Source organism: Danio rerio, chromosome 25 (assembly GCF_052040795.2).
Source record: "Danio rerio strain M-AB ecotype USA chromosome 25, GRCz13ab, whole genome shotgun sequence".
NCBI classification, from domain to species: domain Eukaryota; kingdom Metazoa; phylum Chordata; class Actinopteri; order Cypriniformes; family Danionidae; genus Danio; species Danio rerio.
Window position 1 is genome coordinate 3,769,959 of NC_141045.1, and position 26,313 is coordinate 3,796,271.

A 26,313-nucleotide genomic window follows, 5' to 3' on the forward strand; every position below is an offset into this window, starting at 1 on the left:
GCAGCGCTCGCGTTCAGAATGAGGCCTTGAACACATGTTGTCACACGTCGAGGCGTAAATGACGCTGCATGTTTAATTAAGCGCGTGCATGTGTGTGTGCGCTCTTCATTTTCATGTGCATCTCTGCATTAGCACCTCTCCACAGAGCTCTTCGTTATGTGTGTGTGTGTGTGTGTGTGTGTGTGTGTGTGTGTGTGTGTGTGTGTGTGTGTGTGTGTGTGTGTGTGTGTGTGTGTGTGTGCCGTTTAATAATCCTGCAGATGCGTTTGCAAACACAGACCACCGACAGCTCTGACTCTACTGTAGTTTACGCACCCTGTTAATTAGCCATCAGATTCCAGCACAGAGGAAGTTGCGCGCTTATGCTGTGATCGTGATTTTGGTCTATATAAAGGTTTTTCTCACAATCCTTTTACAACAAAGCAAAGGTGAAGAATGTGTGTTGCTGTTTGTTGCCCCAGACAATGATGGGATAATCATCCCAACATATAATTACCAAATATAATTTGGGTGACAGCTAAAGTTTTTTTGGTAGTTGGTGAAAGTTGAGCAAACTATAATTATAATAAACACCAATGGCAAGTTGGGTTTTATAAAACTTTCGATTTTTTTTTTTACTATACTATTTAAAGAGCAATTATATTTATATATATAATGTATGTATTCATTTTTATTATTTTAATAATTCTATTTAATTCTGAAATCTAATATTTGTAATTGTGTCATTGATAGGATTTTGCATTATGTTATGTCACTATTTAAAATACCTGTCATAATATTTCAATAAATTATAGAATTGCCCTACCAATGAGACAAAAATACGATAAAACATGCTTTTGTTTTTAATGATATTTTATTTGTTATTTGTTGAAGGTGATATTTACAACTTTGTAGCCGTATAATTTGTGATAATTCATGTGTTTAAAATACCCATTAACTTAAAATTTCAGTAATTAAAGAATTGAGTTTATTAGTTAAATAATTGGTAATACTTCATTTTAATGGTCCCTATCGCACATTTTGTTGACTAAAAGTTTCATTGCAAGTTTTATTATTATTATTATTATTAATTCTGTAAATAGAAACTTTGTAACGGTGTGTGTGTGTGTGTGTGTGTGTGTGCGTGCGTGCGTGCGTGCTTGCGTGCGTGCGTGCGTGTATACAGTTGAAGTCAGAATTATTCGCCCCCTTTGATTGTTTTTTTTTCTTTTTTTAAATATTTCCTAAATTATGTTCAACAGAGCAAGGAAATCTTCACAGTATCTCTGATCATATTTTTTATCAAATTTGTTTTATTTTGGCTAGAATAAAAGCAGTTATTAATTTTTAAACACCATTTTAAGGTAAATATTATTAGCCCCTTTAAGCTATATTTTGTTTTTGATAGTTTACAGAACAAACCATCGTTGTACAATAACTTGCCTAATTACCTTAACCTGCCTAGTTCACCTTATTAACCTAGTTTAGCCTTTACATGTCACTTTAATCTGTAATATTGCACTCTTTATTAAGAAAAGGTATTACCTTAATCTGTTTTGTGACACCAAAAAATAAAGAGAGTATAAAATGGATCTATAGACCTTTTGTTTAGTTCATACGATATATATATAAAATCAGCCCCAGTCTCTGCATCAGATCTGGATCTCATTTACACTCAACCAATTACACAAGAGCTTTGTTTTGATTAAAGGAGTAATACACACTTCAGGACTCTTGTAAATCAGTGCTCCTTCTACACGAGACTGGTGTGTGTCTGTGTGTTTCTCTCATTAATGAGGGTTTAGCTATAAATGTGAATTTCTGTCCTCATGCATTCACTCTTCCAAACCCTTTCTTATGCCAAACTCTAGTCAATGAGGTCTAGAACTGCATTTATTTGACCTTATTGACTAAAACACTGACCGTTTTCTGATTATTTTGTATAAGCTTCTATTAGAAGGTGAGAGGAGCTGCTTTCTTTCAGCCGTTCACTATATTTAAAATATACAGTTGAAGTCAGGATTATTCGCCCCCCTTTGATTTTTTTTTTTTCTTTTTTAAATATTTCCCAAATGATGTTTAACAGAGCAAGGAAATTTTCACAGTATGTCTGATAATATTTTATCTTCTGGAAAAAATCTTATTTGTTTTATTTCGGCTAGAATAAAAGCAGTTATTAATTTTTTAAACACCATTTTAAGGACGAAATTATTAGCCCTTTAAGCTATATTTTTTCCTGATAGTCTACAGAACAAACCATTGTTATACAATAACTTGCCTAATCACCCTAACCTGCATAGTTCACCTTATTAACCTAGTTAAGCCTTTAAATGTCACTTTAATCTGTATAGAATTAATTAATTGTCTTGTAGAATATCTAGTCTAATATTATTTACTTCCATCATGGCAAAGATAAAATAAATCAGTTATTAGAGATGAGTTAATAAAACTATTATGTTTAGAAATGTGCTGAAACAATCTTCTCTTCATTAAACAGAAATTGGGGAAAAAATAAACAGGGGTGCTAATAATTCAGGGGGGCTAATAATTCTGACTTCAACTGTACATTGAACATAAAAAATATATATAATTTGGTGTGCAAAATATTATTTTAAAAACAAATTCTATATAATATGGCGGCATTGTTGCAAACTGCTGTTACATCTAAAAACATTTTACTAATCCCTTAAGCCTCCTTTCCACTGCACACGACAAGCGACAGACCGGAAGTCATTCATTTCCAATGCAGAGCAGTCCGGGAGCTGTGTTGAGTTCCGATCATCTCAGTATGCGTAAAATTCGGATTGGAATTGAGCTGCGGATCCATTGAAATATTTAATCTCCTGCGACTAGACCGTATGCGACCTGCCGACCGGATATGATGTATTCCAGTGTTGCCCAAACAGATCCGTGCGCGCGAGATGAGAAATAGTTTATTTGGTTATTTTTTGAATTATTAAAAGTCTATATTAAAAAAAAAAAATCTGTTCTTAAATGTTAGTAAGAAAGTAATAAAAATATATATTTTAATGTTGTCTCCACATTCCCTCCAATATTTTAGCGCTCCATGAGTTTCTAGTATTGATTCATCCATTAAACTATGTAAACGCACTGAGAATAAAGGCTCTTGCTTTTGCCCTCCTTTATTTCTGACACCGTAGCTTCTCCCCCGTGGTGCACGACAACACTGAAAATACTGTGCGGCTGCCACAAGGGGGCGTATTCCGACAGTCGTATCCACACATTGTGTTTAGTGGAAAAGCGGCTTTAGTCCCGTGGTGGCGTCACATGCAGTGTTAGTGGTCATTTTGAACTGTCACTCACTGTGTATTATATGATGATATGTTATATATTAAATATCCATACATTTTTCAGTGTTTGAGTGAATGAGTTTATTATTATTTTATATGGAATATTACTAATAGTTATAAAGAAATGCGTTTAACTGTGTGTTATCTATAAAATATGTAAAGGTATTAATAAAGTCTTTATTAAAAGTATAAGTTTTATGTTGTAATACACTTAAATTAAAAGTGATTTTAGTGGCAAATAAAAAAAATATTATGGACAGCTGTCACACACACACACACACACGCACACACACACAGAGAGAGAGAGTGTTAGATGGAGTGTGAATGCTGTAAAAACACTGTTCCCCTCTCCTCATGTGTGATTCCTCCATTACGGGGCGGCTGCAGCTGTAATCATGGATTACATTCTCTTACACATGTTAATGTCATGCATTAAAACCAAAAGCCTCTCACTGTCGCAAGATATTCATGCATAAAGTGTGATTATGGCTGAATAAAACTCGTTGATTTTACAGTCCTGTGCACACGCAGACCTATGGACTTCTAGTTATTATTTAAACTCTGTAATTACTAGCCACTATCCATCACCCGACCCGTCATACTAACCTTCACCCATGTTGATGCTTTTATATACTGTTAATCCTAAAATACTTAATTAAGGTTATTTATTTATGTAGTTATTTATTCATTTATTTATTTTACCTTGTTTCCTTATTGATACAAATCAATCCATGGAAGCATATTTGCATTATTTACATTTAATGTCTCTCTTTTTGGTGTGATCAGCCTGCAGTATTACATGTCTCTAAACGCACCTTTCACACACACTTTTGTTTTTGCTTCATTATTTTGATAAGTTATTTTAATAATCATTCATTTATTTTAATAATCATTCATTTATTTTAATAATCATTCATTTATTTTAATAATCATTCATTCATTTATTTATATGCCGAATGTTGATAATAATATTAAGGGTTTGACTTATTCCTCGACAGCCCCTCACAAGCTACACTATTTTATTTTTTACTTTTTTTATTTTGTAATTATTCTAACTTTTGTTAATATTTAACAAGTTGTTGCTGTTGTAATTTATTTGAAATTAATTAATTTGATTGCATCTATTTTGTCAATGGAATTGTTTTATAATATTTATACATTTGTACATCTTTATCCTGTCAAAAGTTTTTTGTTATTTTTTAAATATTTTTTCATTATTATTTTGTTATAATGCCATGCTAGATGTTGAAAAAATATGTATTATTTAAATGTGTAATCAATAGAAAAAGCCATCTTATTAAATATAAATTTGTATTTATAATATTTATACAATGTATTTAAACAACATTTATCTTTATCCTCAAACTTTTATTAATATATTTTTATATATAATTTTGTTATTATTTTTAGATTTTCACTTTAGACGATAAAATAATTATAATATTTAAATGTGTAATTAATAGAAAATACATAATAATGTTATTAAATATATATTTGCATTACCATTTTTTTCCATTAAAGTATGTATATTTATTATTTAAATGTGTAATTAATATTAAATATATAATAATATTATTAAAGATATATTTGTATTACATTTTTTACAATTCTAATATTTATACATTTTATTATTAAAACAGCATTTATCTTTATTCTCATTTTTTTAGTACCCTTATTTTTTTTATAATTTAACCTTGGATGATAAAAAGAAATTATAATATTTGCATGTATAATTAATAGAAAATATATAATAGTTATTAAATAAATATTTGTAATACTTCATTCATATTTATTAATTTTATCTTTATAATTTTTTGTATTTTGTATTATTATTATTTTTTATAATTTCATTTTAAATGCTAAAATTTATTATATTATTGAAATGTGTAATTAATAGAAAATATTTAATAATGTTGTTAAACTGATATATTTGATTTACATTTGTTACAATTATAATATTTATATATATTTAAATGTGTTATTAATATAAAATATATATTATTAAATATGACATTTTTAACAGTTATAATATTTATAAATTTTAGTATTTTTTACTATTATTATTTTTATTTCATTTTAGATGGTAAAAATTATTATATTATTTAAATGTGTAATTAATAGAAAATATATCATAATATTAAATATTTGTTTAACATTAAGTAAAATGTCTATGTATGTGTATGTGTGTGTGTGTGTGTATATATATATATATATATATATATATATATATATATATATATATATATAGTCAATTATTAATTATTTTTAATATCAATTATTAACAAATTCTTATTACTATTAAAATAAAGAATGTATTTTTTTTCTGTTAGCATGTAAGTTTAAATTATTATAAAACCTCCAGTTTTAGCCTCTGACTTTAACCTTTGAAGGCTTTCCCAAAACAAAACAGTAAAATAAATGCATGTATATCTACCACAGTAAAACTACGGTAAAGTAAACCTCTTCACACCAGTATATCTCCTGCTGTAGCACATTAATTCATCCTCCTGCAGATTATAGAGCGCAGTGCAGCTCTCCATCTGACAATCTGCTTGATTTGTGGATCTCCTGCTGCATTGATGAGCAATCAGCCGCTATTGGCTCTTCTCAATGTCTATTGATGAGGAGCTGGACGGGGTTTCTGCCTCCACTAGGACAAATGTTGATTTTACCTCCTCTGCACAATAGAAACACCTCTATTTCTCCATACAGGAAGCTGTCTGGGGCTGGACAGGAAGTGGCACACGCGCTCGTCTCCTGTCACTCTCCAACTGTTTAATGATGATGGGGTGATAATGAGCTTGTGCATCCATAAATAACAGGACGTCCATAAATAGTGAGCGTTCAGGCCCTTTTCCTGAGCGACGTGCTGTTCTCCGTCTCCCCGTGGGATGAAGGTTACACACACAGAGCTATGAAGTGCACTGAGAAGCAGATGTCTGATGGACAAGAGTGTTTAACCAAAGAAACGACACACGGAAAGTTGGAGATTTGTTGCTTTGTGCCTTATAAATGATTAAAAGCCAGAAGAATTTGAGCACTTAACCTGGGTGGTTGCTAGGGTGTGTTTGTGGTTTCAAGGTAGTATATACAGTGTTTCTGGTTGTTTCTAGGGTGTTCTGGCTAATGGTTGGTAGGTGATTGCATCAATTTCCATGGGAATTCTTTTTTGATAGTTTGGGAGATCAGGTTGATGGTTGCTAGGGTGTTATTTATGGTTGCTAGGGAGTGTTTGTGATTTCTAGGTTGTGGATATAGTGTTTCCAATTGTTGCTAGGGTGTACTGGCTAATGGTTGGTTGGTGATTGCTTGGGTCTTCTATTTTGATAGTTCGGGAGATCAGGTTGATGGTTGCTAGGGTGATATTTAGGGTTGCTAGGGTGTGTTTGTGGTTTCTAGGTAGTAGAAACAGTGTTTCTGGTTGTTTCTAGGGTGTTCTGGCTAATGGTTGGTAGGTGATTGCAAATGTTTTCTTTTTTTGATAGTTTGGGGGATCAGGTTGATGGTTGCCAGGGTGTTATTTATGGTTGCTAGGGAGTGTTTGTGGTTTCTAGGTTGTGGATATAGTTTTTTTCTGGTTGTTGCTAGGGTGTACTGGATAATGGTTGGTTGGGTGATTGCTTGGGTCTTCTATTTTGATTGTTAGGGAGATCAGGTTTATGGTTGTTAGGGTGTTATTTATTGTTGCTAGGGAGTGTTTGTGATTTCTAGATTGTGGAAATAGTGTTTCTGGCTGTTGCTAGGGTGTACTGGCTAATGGTTGGTAGGTGACTGCATAGGTATTCTTTTTTATTTTTATGGAGATCAGGTTGATGGTTGCTAGAGTGTTTTTTATGGTTGCTAGGGTGAACTGAATGCGTCTGGGTGGTTGCTAGGGTGGTGTTAGTAGTAGCTAAATAGTGTGTTCTTTGTTGCTATGGTGTCATTCTGGTCAATGACTGCTAGGATGTACTTTTTGATTGTTATTGTTTGGGAGATCAGCTTGATGGTTGCTAGGGTGTTCAGTGTGTGGTTGGGTGGTAACTAGGGTGTTCTGGATGGTTGCTTGAATGCTCTGGCTTAGGTGTTCTTTTTGTTTGTTTGGGAACTCGGGTTAATAATTGCTAGGGTGTTTTTTTTTTTTTTTTTTTGGTTGCTAGGTTGCAACTACAGTGTAGTGCTCGTTGAAGTCAGTAGCAATCATAGTGTGTTCCTTGTTGTTGCTAAGATGTTATGGCAGATGGTTGCTGGGTGATTTATAGAATGTTCTTTTTCATTGTTAGGGAGATCAGGTTGATGGTTGCTAGGGGTGTTCTGTGTGTGGCTGGGTGGTTGCTAGGGTATTCTTTATGGTTGCTTGAATGTTCTGGCTTAGGTGTTCTTTTTGTTTGTTTGGGAACTCAAGTTAACAGTTGCTATAGTGTGATGTATGGTTGCTAGGGTGTTTTGAGTGTGGATAGAAGCTAGGTAGGGTAGCGTTTTTTTGTTGCTATATTGCAACCACAATATAGTGCTCGTTGAAGTAGGTAGCAACCATAGTATGTTCCTTGTTGTTTCTTGGGTGTCTTGGCTACTAGTTGCTGGGTGACTGAGAGGATGTTCTTTTTCATTGGTAGGGAGAAAAGGTTGATGGTTGCTAGGGTGTTCCGAATGTGGCTGAGTGGTTGCTAGGGTGTTCTGCATGGTGTCTTGAATGTTTTGGCCGGTTACATCCTAGACGTTTTCAGGGTGATAGCTAGGTGGTTGCTAGGGTGTTTTCCAGCATGTTACCGAGTGGTTGCTGATGTGGTTTGGTGGTTGCTAGGATGGTGTTAGTGGTTGCGAGTGTGACCTGGTTAGCAGTTGCTAGGTTGTTGCTAGTGTTTTCTGAGAGGTTGCTAGGATGCTCTCAGTCATTCCGAGGATGTTCTGACTGATGGTTTCTAACATGTTTGTTTTTGGTTACTCTGGTGTTCTGATCTGTTGCTAGGGTTTTCTGTATGGTTACTAGGTGCACACTATAGTTTTTTGGGGGTTGCTATGATGTTCTGAGTGAATGCTGATGTGTTCTGGCGGTTATTAGGTGGGAGTTGATTGTTCTTTGTAGTTGGTAAAAGATGTTGCTAATTCAGTGGTAGTTAAGGTGTTTTTTGTGGTTGCTAGGTGTTTGATTAAGCTCTTTGTGGTTTGCTAGGTTGTGCTGTGTGGTTTCTAGACGGTTTCTCACTGGCCCACTCTGTGCATGGATTGTAAACAGTAATAATCTGCTCCAGTTGGTAAACAGCGCTAATGAATTGTCTCAGTAACAGGGCTTGGGTTGTAAAAGTGGTTTCCAGCTGAAGTCAGCCCGCAGTAGGAAAACACTCTTCTGGAATTATCCAGATCTTTCATCTCGTGAGCAGAGATGCATTACGAGCGCTAAAGATCAAGGCTCTGGGTTTAGCTGGGGATGGAGACGAGTGTCGGGTTGTAACCTTTGTAGTGCCAGCCTCTTTGTGCACAACACCATTTCATCTTCACAGGAAACACTTTAATGCCGCTTTCAGAGCAACATGACACTTCAGTCCTTCAGCAAGCACATCACTCCTCCTCTCTTTCCTCATCTCTTTTACTTTTTAGGAATACTGTAATGCTGCAGTCCTGACACTCTGTGGGATTCAGATGTGCAGTTAAATGTCTATGATGTCTATAATAATAATAATAATAGTAATAATAATAATAATAATAATAATAATAGTGATAATATGAATAATAATAATAATAATAATAATAGTGATCATCATAATAATAATAATAATAGTGATGATAATAATAATAATAGTAATAATAATAATAATAATAGTGGTGATCATAATAATAATAATAATAATAATAATAGTGATGATAATAATAATAATAATGATAATAATATTATTAATAATAATAATAGTGATAATAACAATAATAATGATAATAATATTAATAATAGTGATAATAATAATAGTAATAATAATAATGATGATGATAATAATAATAATAGTGGTAATGATAATAATAATAATAATAATAGTGATGATAATAATAATAATAATAGTAATAATAATAATAATAGTGGTGATCATAATAATAATAATAATAATAATAATAGTGATGATAATAATAATAATAATGATAATAATATTATTAATAATAATAATAGTGATAATAACAATAATAATGATAATAATATAAATAATAGTGATAATAATAATAGTAATAATAATAATGATGATGATAATAATAATAATAGTGGTAATGATAATAATAATAATAATAATAATAATAATAATACTAGTAATAATAATAATAATAATAATATTAATAATAATTATTATTATTATTAGTATTAGTATAGTGATAATAATAATAATAATAATAATAATAACAATATTAATGATGATGATAATAATAATGATGATAATCATAATTATAATAGTGATAATAATAATAATTATTATTATTATTATTATTATTATTATTATTATAGTAATAATAATAATAATAGTGATAATGATAATAATAATTATTATAATAATAATTTTAGTAATTATAATAGTGATAATAATAATGAATAACATTAAGCATCAATCTGGCAATTTAAATGAATTAATTGCAGTTTCTGATTGTATTCTGTTCTGGTATTGAAACGCAAGCTAATATTACTGTATATTGCGCATATATGGAAATACGAGTATCCTTCAATATGTCAAACTAGATTTTAGCAGTTCTCCTCCTCTTAATTAATCATGATGGCTCTTAAGCTTCGTTTAAGCTCTTTCAGGGCAGATGCATCCAGCTCTATATCAGTGATCATCAAACACTGTTAAGCGCTCTGCGTACTGAACCAGCGGTGCAAAACTTCAAACCCAAAACTTTCCCAGCATCCATTTTTGTTTGAATCCTCACCCTCGGCTCTGCCTCACATTTCTATTTCTGTTTTATTTCATACTGTCTTTTTTTTTTGCTGCCGCATATCTTATTATAATAATATCCCAAGGTCCCTTCTGTGCTTGATGTCATTTCCTGTCTTCAGATCTTCTCTTTGAAGGGCAGCGTGAGCGTTCGCCTCCAGCTGTGAAGCTCTGCTGGAGATTTAAGAGTAGCACTTTCATCACTGTGTTAAATAAATAAAGAACTCAGCACTGCTTCGTGAAGTCGAGGTGTTTCTGACATCCAGTAATGCCACCGTTTTCATCAAGGGTCAACAGCTGTGTTTCCATACATAGATGCGAATAACAACTGAAATATCACATCAAATATTTGCGAATAAAGTACATTGAGGGAAAGAGAACAATATTGTCACCTCCTGATAAACTGGCACCAAATATCAGATCGAAATGTGTAGTTTTATGTGTTAGGAGAAGCCACTGTGGTGTTTTTTGCTTCTCTAGTAAATGAGTTGCGCCTCGAAACGCAATGAACGCGGTGAATGCGGAGGCGTGAGACTCTTTTTGGGAGCACAGACAGATGCTCAAGATAGTTCTGGAGGGAATAATAATAATAGAATAATAATAATACTGAACCACTGTGATGACAGACTTTAGCTGAGGGGTTTTAGAAATGAGCAAAACAACATTTCAGATCTTTTACTGGAATGTGCTGGACATGCGGCAGACTCTATTAATGCGAAGCCCCTGAAACACACATTTAGATCATCATATCATGTGTTCAAACTAAACCACAACACTTTATTGATGCACATGCCGGAATTTATTCAGTAAATGTATTACCTTCATATTTTATGCACATTTTGTTGCAGATAAATGTTTATTTTCCTCAGTTTATGCACATTTTACAAATTTGTGTGCATCTTGCCATTTCCCACAACCCTTGTGCAGAGGTGGGTAGAGTATTCCAAATCTATACTTAAGTTAAAGTAACACTCTTAAAGTTACTCGAGTATGAGTCGGCCCACACGGAATCTGCGCGCGCAGAATTCCGCAGATTTTATGCCCATCATTAATTCTGTTTATTTACCCGAGTAAACGTGTGTACATGAATATTTATTCAGTTTTTAAGTTAATTTTAGTATTATTATTGCCTAATATAAAGGTGTTCATCTGATTTATATACAATACAGTTTGTACAGTAATATTTTCTGTCTTTTAGTACATAGTATTTAAGAGACTTGCTTTGTTTAGCAAATAATGGAATCTAATTGGATTTGCTTCGTAAACAATATATAAAAGTTAGAAAGATATTGTTTTTTATTTTACATATTAAGGTTTTAGTTCTGATACTCCCAAAATAATTACACAGAAATCCACAGATTTTTACCAAAATTCTCCGCAGAAATAGCAAAAAACGTCAGCAGATTCCATCTGGAAAAAAGTATTTAAGAATATAAAACACTCAAGTAACTAGTTACTTTTATTTATATTTTATATATATATATATATATATATATATATATATATATATATATATATATATATATATATATATATATATATATATATTTTTTTTTTTTTTTTTTTTAGCCAACATTCAAAACAGGCGCATGCTCTAAACGTTAGGATGTGTTTAGCTGTCATCTTAATCTTAAATCCTTGAAAGTTTTTAATATATTGAAAAATGTTTTTTTTTTTTATGTATGTACATTTATATGCGTTTATGTATGTATTATGTCATCTTTGTAAAATTACAAAAAACGAATTATCACTTATGTGTGGTGTTTCGAATGCAGCGTCTATGAAGCAGGACATAAATCTGACATTCTCTCTTCTGTCTGCCGTTATCAGTCTCGCACTATGTTTTTCCTTTTTCTGAAAGTCTTGATAACACCATTCTGGAATTTTCTTTTATTATTTAAGCAAATAGGATTGTAAGAAAATTAGTTTGAAAATCTGTTGTTCTCTCCCATTCAATGCGCTTAAGTTTAACCAACCATGACCCCAGTAGCCTTCTGCTACTGAGAAACCTGGAAATGTGAAAAGGGTCTATAGCAGGGGTGTCCAAACTCAGTCCTGGAGGGCCGGTGTTCTGGAGAGTTTAGCTCAACCTTAATCAAACACACCTGAAGAAGCTAATCAAGCTCCGACTAGATATACTAGAAACTTCCTGGCAGGTGTTTTAAAGCTAAGCTCAGCAGGAATCCGGTGTTTGGACACCCCTTGTCAATAGAAGCCTCTCTCAACATAACCTCTTGAACGCGATATTTGTAAACCAATCTGAATCATATTTATTACTATTTGACAGTAACAGAGGAATGCTACCAAATGTAGTAATGTACCCCAAAACTTTACTCAAGTAAATGTAATTTGTGGTAACACTATTTTGATGGTCCATTTGAGTATTAGTAGACTGTCTGCTTAATATTTGCTGATACTGCTTCCTCAACAGACTATAAGAAACTTTATAAGTACATGTTGTCAACTTACACTAACCCCAACCTAACAGTCTACTTGTAATCTAATGAGAAATTCGTTGGCACGTAGATGCAGTCTAACTTCAACAAACGGACTATCAAAATAAAGTGTGACCTAATTCGAACCCACCTGTGGTCTTGTGTGGCGTTGAAGATGTTTTCATCCACTCTGGGCTGATTTTGAGTCTTAATTTTGCCCCAACTTTCTCTGTGTTTGAGCAAATGGAATGATTTTTGGTGACATATCATTTCAAGACATATTTTAAGAAAATGCTTCGTAATTTTTTTTAAAAACTCATCAATACACTGGCCAAATTGACTATTTTGTTGTGTTGGGGTCTGTTTTTGCCCTATTTGCTTCCATTATAATTACATTTTTGATTGCAAAGCTTTGACACCATATAGTCATGCATTTTTGATTGTTGTTGGGCTTTTTTTCTTTTGGGAAAAGCTAAAATTTCAACCTTAAAAAATGACATTTTTATATTAAAAAAATGTGATTATAATGGAAGTCAATGGAGTAAAAACAGCCACCAACATAACCAAAGGGTAGTCGATTAGAACAATACACATTTTAAGGCATAATTCCAGAATGTGCTTTAAAATAGGTGTATGGAAACACAGCTATTGATGACGTGGTGTTGATTTCCCGCTCTCTGTGCTCATGCTGAGTCAGGATATGAGCGGGAAGCTCCTCTTTGGGGGTGTCAGTGGCCAGTTTTGGCTGCTCTTCATCTCCAGCTGGTCTCTGATGGCCGTTTGTGTGCCAGACGCAGCGGGGTTGACGAACACCTCGCCCACTCGCCGTCACAGTCGCCCGCTGCCTTATTCCAGCGCTGAGGGGCGTCAGTCACACCTGAAGGTGATGCCCGGCTCAAACTGTGTATTCCTCTCAGCTTTACATCACAGGCTGATTAGTTGAAGGATTCTCCTCTTTGGGTGGATTTGATCATAGGCTGAATTAACGGCCAATCAGACGTTGTTCATGGAGCTGATTGGCCAATCAGATTCAGGGTTTCATGGCTCTGAGAATGTCTTTGTAGGTTTGAGTGTGATTTGAACTCCTGCTGGATCTCGAAAGCAAGACTTATCCCCAGGAATGAGGAGTAATTTTAAACTTTTTTAAAATATTGAATTGTAAGAATAATGAATTGATAAAAAGACAAAAATGATTCAAAAATTCAGAGAGATTTACAGTGCATTTGGAAATTATTGATAACGCTGGACTTTTTCCACACTTATTTATGTTACAGCCTTATTCCAAAATGGATTACATTCATTTATTTCCTCAACATTCTACACACAATCCCCCATAATGACAATGTGCAAAAAGAGTTTTTGAAATTGTTGCAAATTTATTAAAAATAAAAAATCTGAAAAATCAGATGTACATCAATATTCACAGCATTTACCGTGAAAGCTCTAAACTGAGCTCAGGTACATTCTGTTTCCACTGATCATTCTTGAGATGTTCAGCAGCTTCACTGGAGTTCACCTGTGCTCAGTTCAGTTAAGTGGACATGATCTGAAAAGGCATACACCTGTCTGTATAAGGTCCCAGGGTTGACAGTGCATGTCAAAGCACAAACCAAGCATGAAGACAAAGGAACTGTCTGTAGACCTCCGAGACAGGATTGCCTCAAGGCACAAGGCTGGGGAAGGTTACAGAAACATTTCTGCTGCTCTGAAAGTTCCAATGAGCACAGCGGCCTCCATCATCCATAACTGGAAACCACCAGAACTCCTCCTAGAGCTGGCCGATAACCCGATGGTCACTCTGTCTGAGCTCCAGCTTTCTTCTGTGGAGAGGGGAGAACCTTACAGAAGGACAACTATCTGTGCAGCAATCCATCAGGCCTGTAGGGTGGCCTAACGGAAGACACTCCCCGCCTGGAATTGCCAAAAGGCATCCGAAGGACTCTCAGAGCATCAGAAACTAAATTCTCTGCTCTGATGAGACTAAAATTGAACTCTTTGTAGTGAATGCCAGGCGTTACGTTTGGAGAAAAGCAGGCAGCGCTCATCACCAGGCTAATAGCATCCCTACAGTGAAGCATGGAGGTGTTGGCATCATGCTGTGGGGATGTTCTTCAGCAGCAGGAACTGGAAGACTAGTCAGGATAGAGGGAAAGATGAATACAGCAATGTACAGAGACATCCTGAATGAAGACCTGCTTCAGAGTGCTCTTGACCTCAGACTGGGGCGATGGTTCACCATCCAGCAGAACAATGACCCAAACACATCGCCAAAATATCAATGGAGTGGCTTCACAACAACTCAATGAATGTCCTCGAGTGGCCCAGCCAGAGCTCAGACCTAATTCCTATTGAACATCTCAGGAGAGAGCTGAAATGACCGTACCGTCGCTTCCCATCCAACCTGATATAGTTTGAGAGGTCCTGCAAAGAGGAATGGGCAAACATTTCCAAAGATAGGTGTGCCAAGCTTGTGGCATCATATTCAAAAAGACTCGAGACTGTAATTGCTGCTAAAGGTGCATCAACGAAGTGTTGAGCAAAGGCTGTGAATACTGATGTACATGTGATTTTACAGCTTTTTATTTTTAAAAGAATATGAAAAAAACTGCACATCGTCATTATGGGGGATTGTGTGTAGAATGTTGAGGAAATGAATGAATTTAATCCATTTTGGAATAAAGGCCCGTGCACACAGACGTTTTTTGCTTGCGTTTTCTGTCGACGTTTAACGCCTCGTGACTAAATAACGGGCGTCAATGTGATCCTGCACACCAACACGCAAAACGGCAGGCGCAAAAGCGTTATCAACACATCATGCTCATTTTTTTGGTTTGACTCGCCGCGTCAAAACCTTCTCCAGATCGGTACTTTAGTTCACGTGCACGGAGCTGCTGAAATTACAGTAAACGGCACTTGGAGGCGCTCAAGCGCAAAACTGTCAATGCGAGCGCACATTGAAGAAGATGCCCAGAGGCGATATGAACGTGAAGCTGCTTATTACTTTGAACAATAATCATTTCTTCATCATCGCTAGAGCTGGAGCTGCTGCCGCCCATGCTTGTTCGAGTCACCAGTAACTTTAACAACAAGCGTTCGAACTTCCTCTTCTCCTCTTCTTCTGTGTTATAAGCGGGTGTCAGAAGCTTATAGCTGTGTAGCGCCATCTAACGTCAAGGAGTGATTTTGCATACTGCTTGACGCCAGTGAAAATCGCTTGGGTTTGAATACGGAAAAACGTCTCGTAAAACGCTGCCGATAAACGCAAACGAAGAGCGTGTAGGAGCCTTAAGGCTGTAACATAAATAACTGTGGAAAAAGTGAAGCGCTATCAATACTTTCCGCATGCACTGTATAAAATATATTGAATGTCAAGTTAAGACTTTAAAATAAGTTTCCATTTATAAACATCAGTCTTCATATTTTAACATGAACTAACAAGAGAGAAATATTTCAACTGCATTTGTTAATCTTAGTTTAAGTTATAAGTTAATGATTGGTGCATTTTTAAGGAAGGTGCTCATCATTAATATTAATGAATGCATTCGCTAACGTTAACAAATGATAGCTTAAGTGCCATCTACAACCTTCACATTACGCTGAGCTCTTCATCAGCAGATACCGCTGCACATCACCACCAGACTCCTCTAATCTGCATGTGCGACAGAACGCAGGCGTGCTATTTTTATCCGCTGCAGATCAAGTCGTCAGTGTGTTTTAATTGCAGGGACAGATGTGAAAGTGTAAAGAAACGTTGATATGAATGTTAATGCTGTGCTTCCCCTCAGTGTTAGTAGCGTGTCCCGGCTGCATGTTGAGCCCGCCATCTCCTGCTCTGTCTCATAGTAAATTTGCCGTTTGGTTTTGTCATTGTAGTTGTCTTTTTATTTTCGTTTACGTCAATTTATTTTCTGTTCTTTTTCTTTCTTCCTTGTTTTTTTGTTTTTTCCTCGCCCTCCCCGATCTCTATCTTCCATTTTCCCCCCCTTGTGACCCCTTTGTTGCACACTCACTCTTGAAGACGTTGCCCTTCCTTCTACTGTCCCTTCATTGACCGCTGCCACTACTGACCATGTAGCGTCCAGTGGGTCCGAGCGCAGCGGCCCGACTCCCTCCGCCCCGCGGGATGTGGTGGCGTCTCTCGTGTCCACTCGATTCATCAAGCTGACCTGGAGACTTCCCGCCGAGCCGCACGGAGAAAACATCACCTACTCTGTGTTCTACAGTCTGGACGGCACTAACAGGTTTGATCAAGATCTGGCCAACACATGAAGTACACATGAGATCGAAACTAAGCGTATTGATTTTGGTAGCTCACACAGTGAACAATTCATCTGTGCATGTCATGAGAGTTTAACACTAACATTGACATCTGAAAATGCACTTCCTGTTTGTTTTCAGTTAAACTGGCAGATTAGGTCTGTCTGAGGTATTGGGCGTGGCTAATGTATTTAACCACACCCCCTGCAGCTGTCAGTTTTGACAACAAACAGAAATGGTGAGGAGGAGGAGTCTGTTATGTTGTAATGACTCTACACAGACACTTTTGTCAGATGTTTCTGAATTCAACACCTACTTTACTACATCCAATCAGCTTGCAGTAGAAAAAGCAAGCCACGCCCACTGTTTTCTCATTTAATGTAGGAACTGTATCACAATATGGAAATAAACAAACAGTCGCAGCTTTCGATTCATGTGGACTTTAAAGGGATAGTTCACCAAAAAATGAACGTTTACTTCCTCATTTGGTTCCAAACCTTTGAATTTCTTCTGTTGAACACAAAAGAAGATAGAAGATTAAAAGAAGATATTTTGAAGAATGTTGGAAAACTAGCCATCGACTTTCATAGTAGGAAAAAGAAATACTTTAGTTGTCATTAGTTGCAGGTTTCCAGCTTTCTTCAAAATATCTTCTTTTATGTGTAACCATTCTTTTGTTTCGAATCTGTTAAACCCAAAAGAAGATATTTAGAAAAATGTTGGAAACCGGTAGCCATTGACTTGTATATTATTTGTTATTCCTTCTATGGAAGTCAATGGTGACAGGTGCTCAGCTTTCTTTAAAATATCTTCCTTTATGTGTAACCCTTCTCTTGTTTCAAATCTGTTAAACCCAAACGAAGATATTTAGAAAAAAAAAATTGTTACCGTTGACTTCTATACTATTTGTTATTCTGACTATGGAAGTCAATAGTGACACTTTCTTAAATTATCTTCTTTTGTGTTTAATCTTTCTCTTGTTTCAAATCTGTTAAACCCAAAAGAAGATATCTAGAAAAATGTTGGAAGCCGGTAACCATTGACCTCTATACTATTTGTTATTCTGACTATGGAAGTCAAAGGTGACAGGTTTCCAGCTTTCTTCAAAATATCTTCTTTTATGTTTAACCCTTTTCTTGTTTTAAATCTGTTAAACCCAAACGAAGATGCTTAAAAAAGTTTTGCAAACCATTTACTTTTAAAGCATTTGTTATTCCATCAGTGGAAATCAATGGTTACAGGTGTTCAGCTTTCTTCAAAATATCTTCTTTTATGTGTAACCCTTCTCTTGTTTCAAATCTGTTAAACCCAAAAGAAGATGTTTAGAAAAATGTTGGAAGCCGGTAACCATTGACTTCTATACTATTTGTTCTGTTCTGTACTATGGAAGTCAATGGTGACAGGTTTCCAGCTTTCTTCAAAATATCTTCTTTTATGTTTAACCCTTTTCTTGTTTTAAATCTGTTAAAACCCAAAAGAAGATGCTTAAAGTTTGCAAACCATTTACTTTTATAGCATTTGCTATTCCAGCTATGGAAATCAATGGTTACAGGTGTTCAGCTTTCTTCAAAATATCTTCTTCTGTGTTAAACGCTGCCTTTATGCCTTTAATATGAATAAGATTGGCTTCTAACAGCTGTCTTGAAGTGTCATTCACTCATTTTGCATGCGAAGATGACATTGTCTTATGACAAAACTGTCATGAGGCCCTTATAATTGTGTCATAAATGTTTTTTAAATCACTTTTTTTTTTAAGTGGAACAAACTTAATTTGTCATAAATTCATTTATCATGTGCTTGACTAGCAATGCTTCATCTTTTAGTCATCTGGTGTTATTTCAGTCTGACGTTAGTGTTGTTTTGTCCGCAGGGAGCGTGTGGAGAACACCAGCGCTCCAGGAGAGATGCAGGTCACCATCCAGAACCTCATTCCTGACACCAAATACAGCTTTCGGGTGGTCGCATCCAACGCCAACGGCCCGGGCGAGAGCTCTGCCCCGCTGACAGTGGCCACCCAGCTGGAGGGTAAACACACACACACACACACACACATACACTGAGGTTTAAACACAGCAGCCCGCTTGTTCACCTGACGAGCTGGATCAGACGATCTCTCTGTATTTTCAGTTTTTCGTCTGGCTTAAAAACACTCTGTGCACAAGGTTTAATTGTCGGCCAATCAGAAGTTATTCTTGGACTTGGTTGGCCAATTAGATTCAGTGTTTCATGGTTTTGAGAATGTCCTTGTATGTTTGATTGTAAATGGAATTAGAAGGTATAAAGGAGGTACAGTATAAATAAATAAATAGTTATCGCTGATTATTAATTTGATGTGTTTTTGTTTTTATTAATTCAGTTTATTATTATTTTTTAAAGAATATTCAGATTGATATTGAAAAAATATTAAAATGTAATAAATTGAATTAATAAAAACAAAAATAAATAAAATTAAGAATTAGAGAACTATTTTAATCTTTTAAATCCAATTCAAATAATGTTAAATCAGATTTTGCTGCATTATTTTATTTGTATGTCATATTTAAGGATAAATTTGGATGTAAATCGAATGGTTTTGTAGTGAAGGTCATGTCATATTATATCAAATAATCTCTAGCTTGACAACTCATTCAGTAAGATTCTATCTTGAGTGTTCAATATATTTAGAGACATTTATTTATATTCATACATTCATTTATTTTCCTTCACCTTAGTCCCTTTATTCATCAGGGCTTGCCACAGCAGAATGGACCACCAACTTATCCAGCATATATTTTACACAGCAGATGCCCTTCCAGTTGAAACCCAGTTCTAAGAAACATCCACACACACTAGCTCAACAACATGAACAATAACATTCTGTCATATACTGTACACCTGAGGTCAAAATGATTCGCCCTCCTGTGATTTTTTTTTTTTTTTTTTGCCTTTTCAAATATTTCCCAAATGATGTTTGACAAATTAAGGAAATTTTCACAGTATGTCTGATAATATTTTTTCTTCTGGAGAAAGTCTTATTTGTTTTATTTCGGCTACAATTAAAGCAGTTATGAATTTTTTGAAAGCCATTTTAAGGTCAATATTATTATCCTCCTTAAGCTATATTTGTTTTGGATTGTCTCCAGAACAAACCACTGTTATACAATAACTTGCCTAATTACCCTAACTTGACTCTAATTAACCTAGTTAAGCCTCTAAATGTCACTTTTAGCTGAATATACTAGTGTCTTGAAGAATATCTAGTCTAATATTATTTACTGTCATCATGGCAAATATAAAATACATCAGTTATTAGAGATGAGTTATTAAAACTATTATGATTAGAAATGTGCTGAAGAAATCTGCTCTCTGTTAAACAGAAACTGGAGGAAATAAACAGGCTAGAGAATTATTCTGACTTCAACTGTATATATACACATAAAAAATAGTTTTACTGCATCACTCACACACACACACACACACACACACACACACACACACACACACACTCACTCACACATGTCTGCCAGCTCTGAGGTTCCTCGTTCTCCAGCGGCCGCTTGTTTTCTGTCCGGCTGCAGGAGTGTAAACATGCGGATCTGTCAGGAAGGTTTTGCTGGACACAGGCGACTAGTATTAAGGAGACGAGAGCTCAGGTCTGGTCAGAGCTGTCAGGAAAGAGGCTTCTGTGAGCGGATCTCAGGAGAAGCCAGTGGAAACTAGCGCCGCACGATATTGGGGAAAACTCACATTGCAATATTTGATCAATCTGAATGTAAATAGGATGGTTTGTGGTAGTAGAGTTCAAACCAAATAACAAGCAATGAATGCTGTTTGGTTTTTCTGAGAGTCTAACAATATTCGGGTGCACAAATTCAATCATACTCTCAGAAATAAAGGTGCGTGAGCTGTCACTGGGATGGTACCTCTTCAAAAGCTACACGTTTGTACTTAATATATATATAAAAATATATATTAAGTGCCTACAAATTTTAAGAGTAACACTTCTATACTTTTTGGGTACTAATATGTACCCTTGAGGTATTGTTTTTGGGCCTTTTAGGTACAAATTTGTATCTTTTGAATAGGTACTACCCAAGTGTGCCGCAAGCCTACGTTTGAGTGAAGGTTTCGGCCGTTTGATCGCCCCCTGGGGGCTGGCTGCAGTACAAGTCATAAAGCCCGCCTCCTCCGTGTTAATGAAGGAGACTTGAGCCCAAATAAAAAAAATTATTACACTTGCAATAAAATGTCCCGAAAGATAGTTCTGGTCGATTAAGGCACTGGTTATTGTGCTGAAATAGGTGCAGATCCTCATTTTTGTAAACAGTTTGTTTTTAGCAGTAATTTAATGCTGGGCGTGTCATCGTGATTGACAGCTGTGATTGACAGTTTCTCAAAGCAGCGCGTCTGAGCTTCGGGAGGAGACTGAAATGTTATTATTCGATTTCTGTGTTATTTTACCATGACAAAATGAGTTCAGCAGTAAACTACAGTTTCTGACATACATGATCCTGGTGGAACACTGTTTATTCGCTAAGTTCAGGGCTTTTTTCGGGCTTTATTAGTTTGCTGATACACGCCTAGCCACCCAGATAGCAAAACACAGTTCCGGCTAGATTCTCGCCTGCCAGAGACTTATCTCTTAGAGCTCAGACTGACTAATGTTACCTCTGCTGGACCTACTCCGGATGCCTGGACTCACTAACCAATTCCAGCCCGAGTCAATCAAGCCAGATGCGGCGGCCGAGCGAGCAGGCGCTGCCGCATGCGAGCCGGAATCAGCCCGCGACGCCGCGAGTAAGTTATGCGCTGCGGCCTGGAGCTGGCGCGATTGAATATATAAAACCCTCATATTTGTTAACGTTATTACATCCATTTGTGTTGATATGACAGCAAACGCATGCTGAGAAGTTCGGGGGGCGTGGTTTATTTTACATAAAGCGTTTGGTTGGAAGCTCGTATCCGCTCATTTTCGAGGCTCCTCCTCTGGCTCCATCAGACAATCCTTCTGCGCATGTCTGGCTCCAATTTCAGCAGTCTTTTGCGACAGTTTGTGCCCGTCAAGCAGGCGTTTTGCCCTCAAGGCGTTCAATGGGAAAAAGGGCTGTCGCGTCGTCCATATTTTTTACAGTCATTGGTACTACCCCAGTGACAGCTCTCGTACCTTTATTTCTGAGAGTGTGTAAGAATACAGGTACAAATTAAGCTGTTACATTGCTTTCCAAACATTTTACTGTTTATAATTTAATTACAAGTGTAAATGCTTCCCAAAAAATATATAAAAATGAAGTATTTTGTGTGTTTTTTATTCATGGCAACTCATCCAATTAAAACCTCGAGTCAGATCTTGTTTTAGAGACTCTGATATACAGTATCTGACTGAGCTCTTTATTTTCATGACAACTTTATTATTTGATTTCCCTCTACAACATCTTCAACCCGTCTCTGATAAAGTTTGTGCTGTTAGTCTGCAGTGAACTTAATCAAAACCTCTAAAATCAAAGGTCTTAGTCTTCCCGCTCTTCTCCTTTGACTTTACACGGACCAAACAAATGAAAGCAGTACAGTTTTCCAGGTCTTTCTAGGTCACAGCTCCTCCTTTCTCTTTACATCCCACACATGGACCACAATGCATTTCACTTGTCAGAAGTGTGGATTTATCCTCAGCGGGATTTAGACGCCGCGATTCGCCGGAGCAGTCTTCTTTTAGCATGTGATATTGTCATTATTTAAAGTATCCAGCTGCGGTGGGTTGAAACGTGTCGTCTTTTGTCACTACGAGCTGTTGAAGTTTGCCAAAGCAGAAAAAAATCTAGTGTCAAACAAAAGAATAAAGAGTCTTCAAGTAGAACTGTAAGCAGTGGAAGAGACTGGAGAAATTACTTCAGTGGTCCTTTGTGTCCTTTGTGTTTCAAACACACACTTAAAGCTGACACACACACACACACACACACACGCTTGTGCACTCACTTCTTCATTCTCAAACTTTATGAAACATTAACTTCAGGGTGTTTTTTCTGCGAGTGTGTGTGTGTGTTCAGATTTGTACGAGTGACTGTAGGCTTCTGATGCTGTCAAATAGTCTTGTTGCGATTTAATAGCTGTAGTCTTTTTTTACAGTGTACACTACCTGACAAATAATAGATAATTATAATTAATAAGAGTTACGGTTCCGACCAGTCTAGGGTTGGCGGGAACAATAACAAATCTGTGTATATATATATATATATATATATATGTATATATATATATATATATTTATATATATATAAATAATATTTATATATATAAAATAAATGAACAAATAAGTATTTCGTTCTGTAACGTAACAATAATATTAATAATAATAAAGAATTATTCATTGTATATTGAAGGGATCACGATGTCAACATTGTGCATGTTCATTATTTAATATTGCCCTATGTGTAGGTGACTGTATGTTGTCTTGTCCCTCAGTTCAGGTCCCGGGTCCGGCTCCCAATCTGCAGGTTGTGTCTGTGGGCTCGTCCACCGTCTCCCTGAGCTGGGAGAGACCAATCACTGGAAACGGGGAGATCCAGACCTACAAACTCTTCTATATCGAAAAGGGACAGGAGTCTGAGCAGGTCAGGATGGATGTGCGCTGAAAACAATACAGCCGTTTGTCCTTTGGTACAAATATAGTTTAGATTTAGTTAGAAATGTGTATTATTGGTTGAGCTTATCAACACAGCACCATCCAGATCTGCATATCAGTGCATATTCAGTATTCAGCAACTTGGTCTGTTCTGATTGGGGAGAGCAGTACTCATTACTCTTACCGGAAAACTGCCGGTAATTTTCCGGAAAGGTCTGTATGTGTGACTTATGGTTTCTAAATATTAATATTTAGTAGATGATGCAGCACATCAACTGTATATCAAAGTACCTAAACACATTTTGTAGAAGTTCTTGAAATGTTCTAGTCAAAGTACAGTTACAGGGGATGTAATCTCTAGTGTTTTTCCTGCAGGACGTGGACGTCTCGGGTCTGTCCTACACCATGACGAGCCTCAAAAAGTTCACCGAGTACAGCTTTAGGGTGGTGGCGTATAATAAACACGGCCCCGGCGTCTCCACTGAAGACGTGACTGTCCGAACACTGTCTGATGGTGAGTTTCATCACTTCTGATGATTAAAGCAGGCACCATCCACCTTTACACTTCAGTTTACTGAAGAAAAAAATATGCTAATTATATTTATATATTGCATAAAACATTTGCGGATAAAGCTGTGTCTCCATTCAATGAGGCAGAGAGGATAGAATCAGCACTTCCTGATGAACTGGAGCAAATATGAGACTGTTAATGTAGTGTAGTGTGTTAGGAGACGCCACTGTGGTGTTTATTCTTCTCTAATGAATGAGTTGAGTTTCCGAAGACGAAACACAATTAACACAATGCGGTGCTTTTATAGAGGTGAGATGCTCTTTATAAGCGCAGACAGATGCTCAAGACAGTTCTGGAGGGAATAATAGTAGAAGAAGAATAATACTGAACCACTGTGATGACAGACTTTAGCTGAGGGGTTTTAGAAATGAGCAAAGCAACATATCAGATGATTTACAATGTGCTGGAAATTAGGGTTGGGCCGATAGACGATGCCATCGCCGATGGCCAATAGACAACACGATGCTGAGCCGGCATCGCTGATCCTCCGCCCCCGTCGCAAACCTGCTCGCGAAAAATACACACTTAGGCCCTGTTTACACGAATATGTCTTAGTATTAAAATGGCATTTTAGAACGAAAATGATCCACATCCACACCGTGTTTTACCTAGCATTTCTGAACAGCCCTCCGTCCGCTGAAAACGCACATCACGTGACCACACACACACACATACACACACAGTGGTGCTCACTGCAGAGTGACACAAATATACACACAGCCACGCGCTTCTCTCTCAGAGCTCCAGAAACAGAGAGCAGTGCATGTCTTTATCAAGGTTGTACCGCTGGATCGCGTCTCACTATAGTTGTTAAACGTGATATTCAGACATCCCAAGTCTATCGGAAGTTCCGGGAGTCTCTATGCATTTGCGGGACCAATAATGGCCGCAAATGTGTGATAATCTCCTGGAAATTGCGCGTCTCCCTCCCGGTCCTCAAATAAGTCACGCACCCTTATCACCCCTGGATCCCTCCTTGCTCTTCATACATGTCGCGCGCACTCTATCAATGGCCCTCCATACGATGCCAAATTGGTAGACATCGCCCAACCCTACGGGAAATGCTGCAAAAGTCCATTAATGCATCCCTGAAACACACATTTTATCATCACATCATCTGTTTTAACCATAGACTGTAAAATATATGGACGTAGTATCCGTGACGTCACCCATAGGTTTCTAAAGAGCGCAAAAGAAGCCACAAGTAGGCGTGGCCAACCGTCGCCATTTTGTTTGCGCGTCATCACACCCACGGCGGGATACCAAACAAGAGCAAAGAGGCGGAGAGTGGGCGGAGCTACAGACACCTGCTGGCATTTAGCTTGGACCTGGTTCAGACACACTTTACTTTAGGAGGAACGCTAAAAACTTTATCACCTGCGACTCGTTTGTGTTCTGACCACTTGTGCTTGGCTGTACACTATATCAATAAAGTGTTTAGACTTTTAAAAACACTGCTGTAATACATTGAGCCACTAAACATTGTTCTTACGACGTTTTTCAACAGGAGGAAAACTCAAATTACTTCCAAACACTTCAGATATAGTCTGTGTTAGTTAATGCAAGACAATTGATGAAATCCAGCATAACACTGTATGACAACGCTTCAGATGACTGTTCTAGAGCCCACAGCTAATCAATCTGTCAGATTCTGGAGTGCATTACAGCTCTAAATATAAATATAAACCATAAATGATCCTAAATAAAACAAATACATGTATAGAGATGGTATATAAGTATATAACTTTACTCACATGGGAAACGGAGGCCACGTTAATGGTTTGTGAGCACAATTAAGTGCACTCAGCATGACATTTCATCTAATAATTGTAGGAAACAAGTCCAAAAGGCAGTTGACTGTGTAAAGCCACATAAAACAACACAGAAATACGATAAATATGCCGAGTTCAGTGGTTAATCTGCAGGATTCAGCTGAGGTGACGTGACGGCGACCAACGAGACCTAGCTGTCACTCAAGTGGCCACGCCCTTAATTATGCGAACTTAATATAATTATGCGAACTTAATATAATATAATTAACCCCCCTCACAGTTGTCATGAAGGGTAATATTAGCTGTATTAACCAAAATCTTTTTTTGTTTCAGGCTGTAAACACCTTTTTTTTCTGCTGTAAAGTTGGCCATTCTAACAGTGGGCTCAATTGAAATTTGCTCTGTTTTGGAGCCAGGAGCGGCCAGGACTAGCGGAATTTCGGATGAATTGCAATTTTAGTTACTTCCGTATTGGCTTCCCGAGGGAGAGCGGGAGGTTGCCGCTT

At 36.5% G+C, this 26,313-nt stretch overlaps 1 protein-coding gene across 18 annotated transcripts in view; it reads left to right on the plus strand.

Annotated features, from left to right (window-relative positions):
* neo1b (neogenin 1b) overlaps positions 1-26,313 on the plus strand; it is a 301,615-nt gene that overhangs the window by 222,649 nt on the left and 52,653 nt on the right. For 14 of the 18 annotated variants that reach the window (XM_087311362.1, XM_087311359.1, XM_087311371.1 and 11 more), the window contains exons 8-11: positions 16,631-16,853; positions 18,740-18,894; positions 23,305-23,453; positions 23,840-23,978. In XM_087311362.1, coding sequence (XP_087167488.1) covers positions 16,631-16,853; positions 18,740-18,894; positions 23,305-23,453; positions 23,840-23,978 — 666 coding nt within the window. The remainder of the gene's footprint in view (positions 1-16,630; positions 16,854-18,739; positions 18,895-23,304; positions 23,454-23,839; positions 23,979-26,313) is intronic. The other 4 variants (XM_087311366.1, XM_087311361.1, XM_087311374.1 and 1 more) reach the window with 1 other exon arrangement.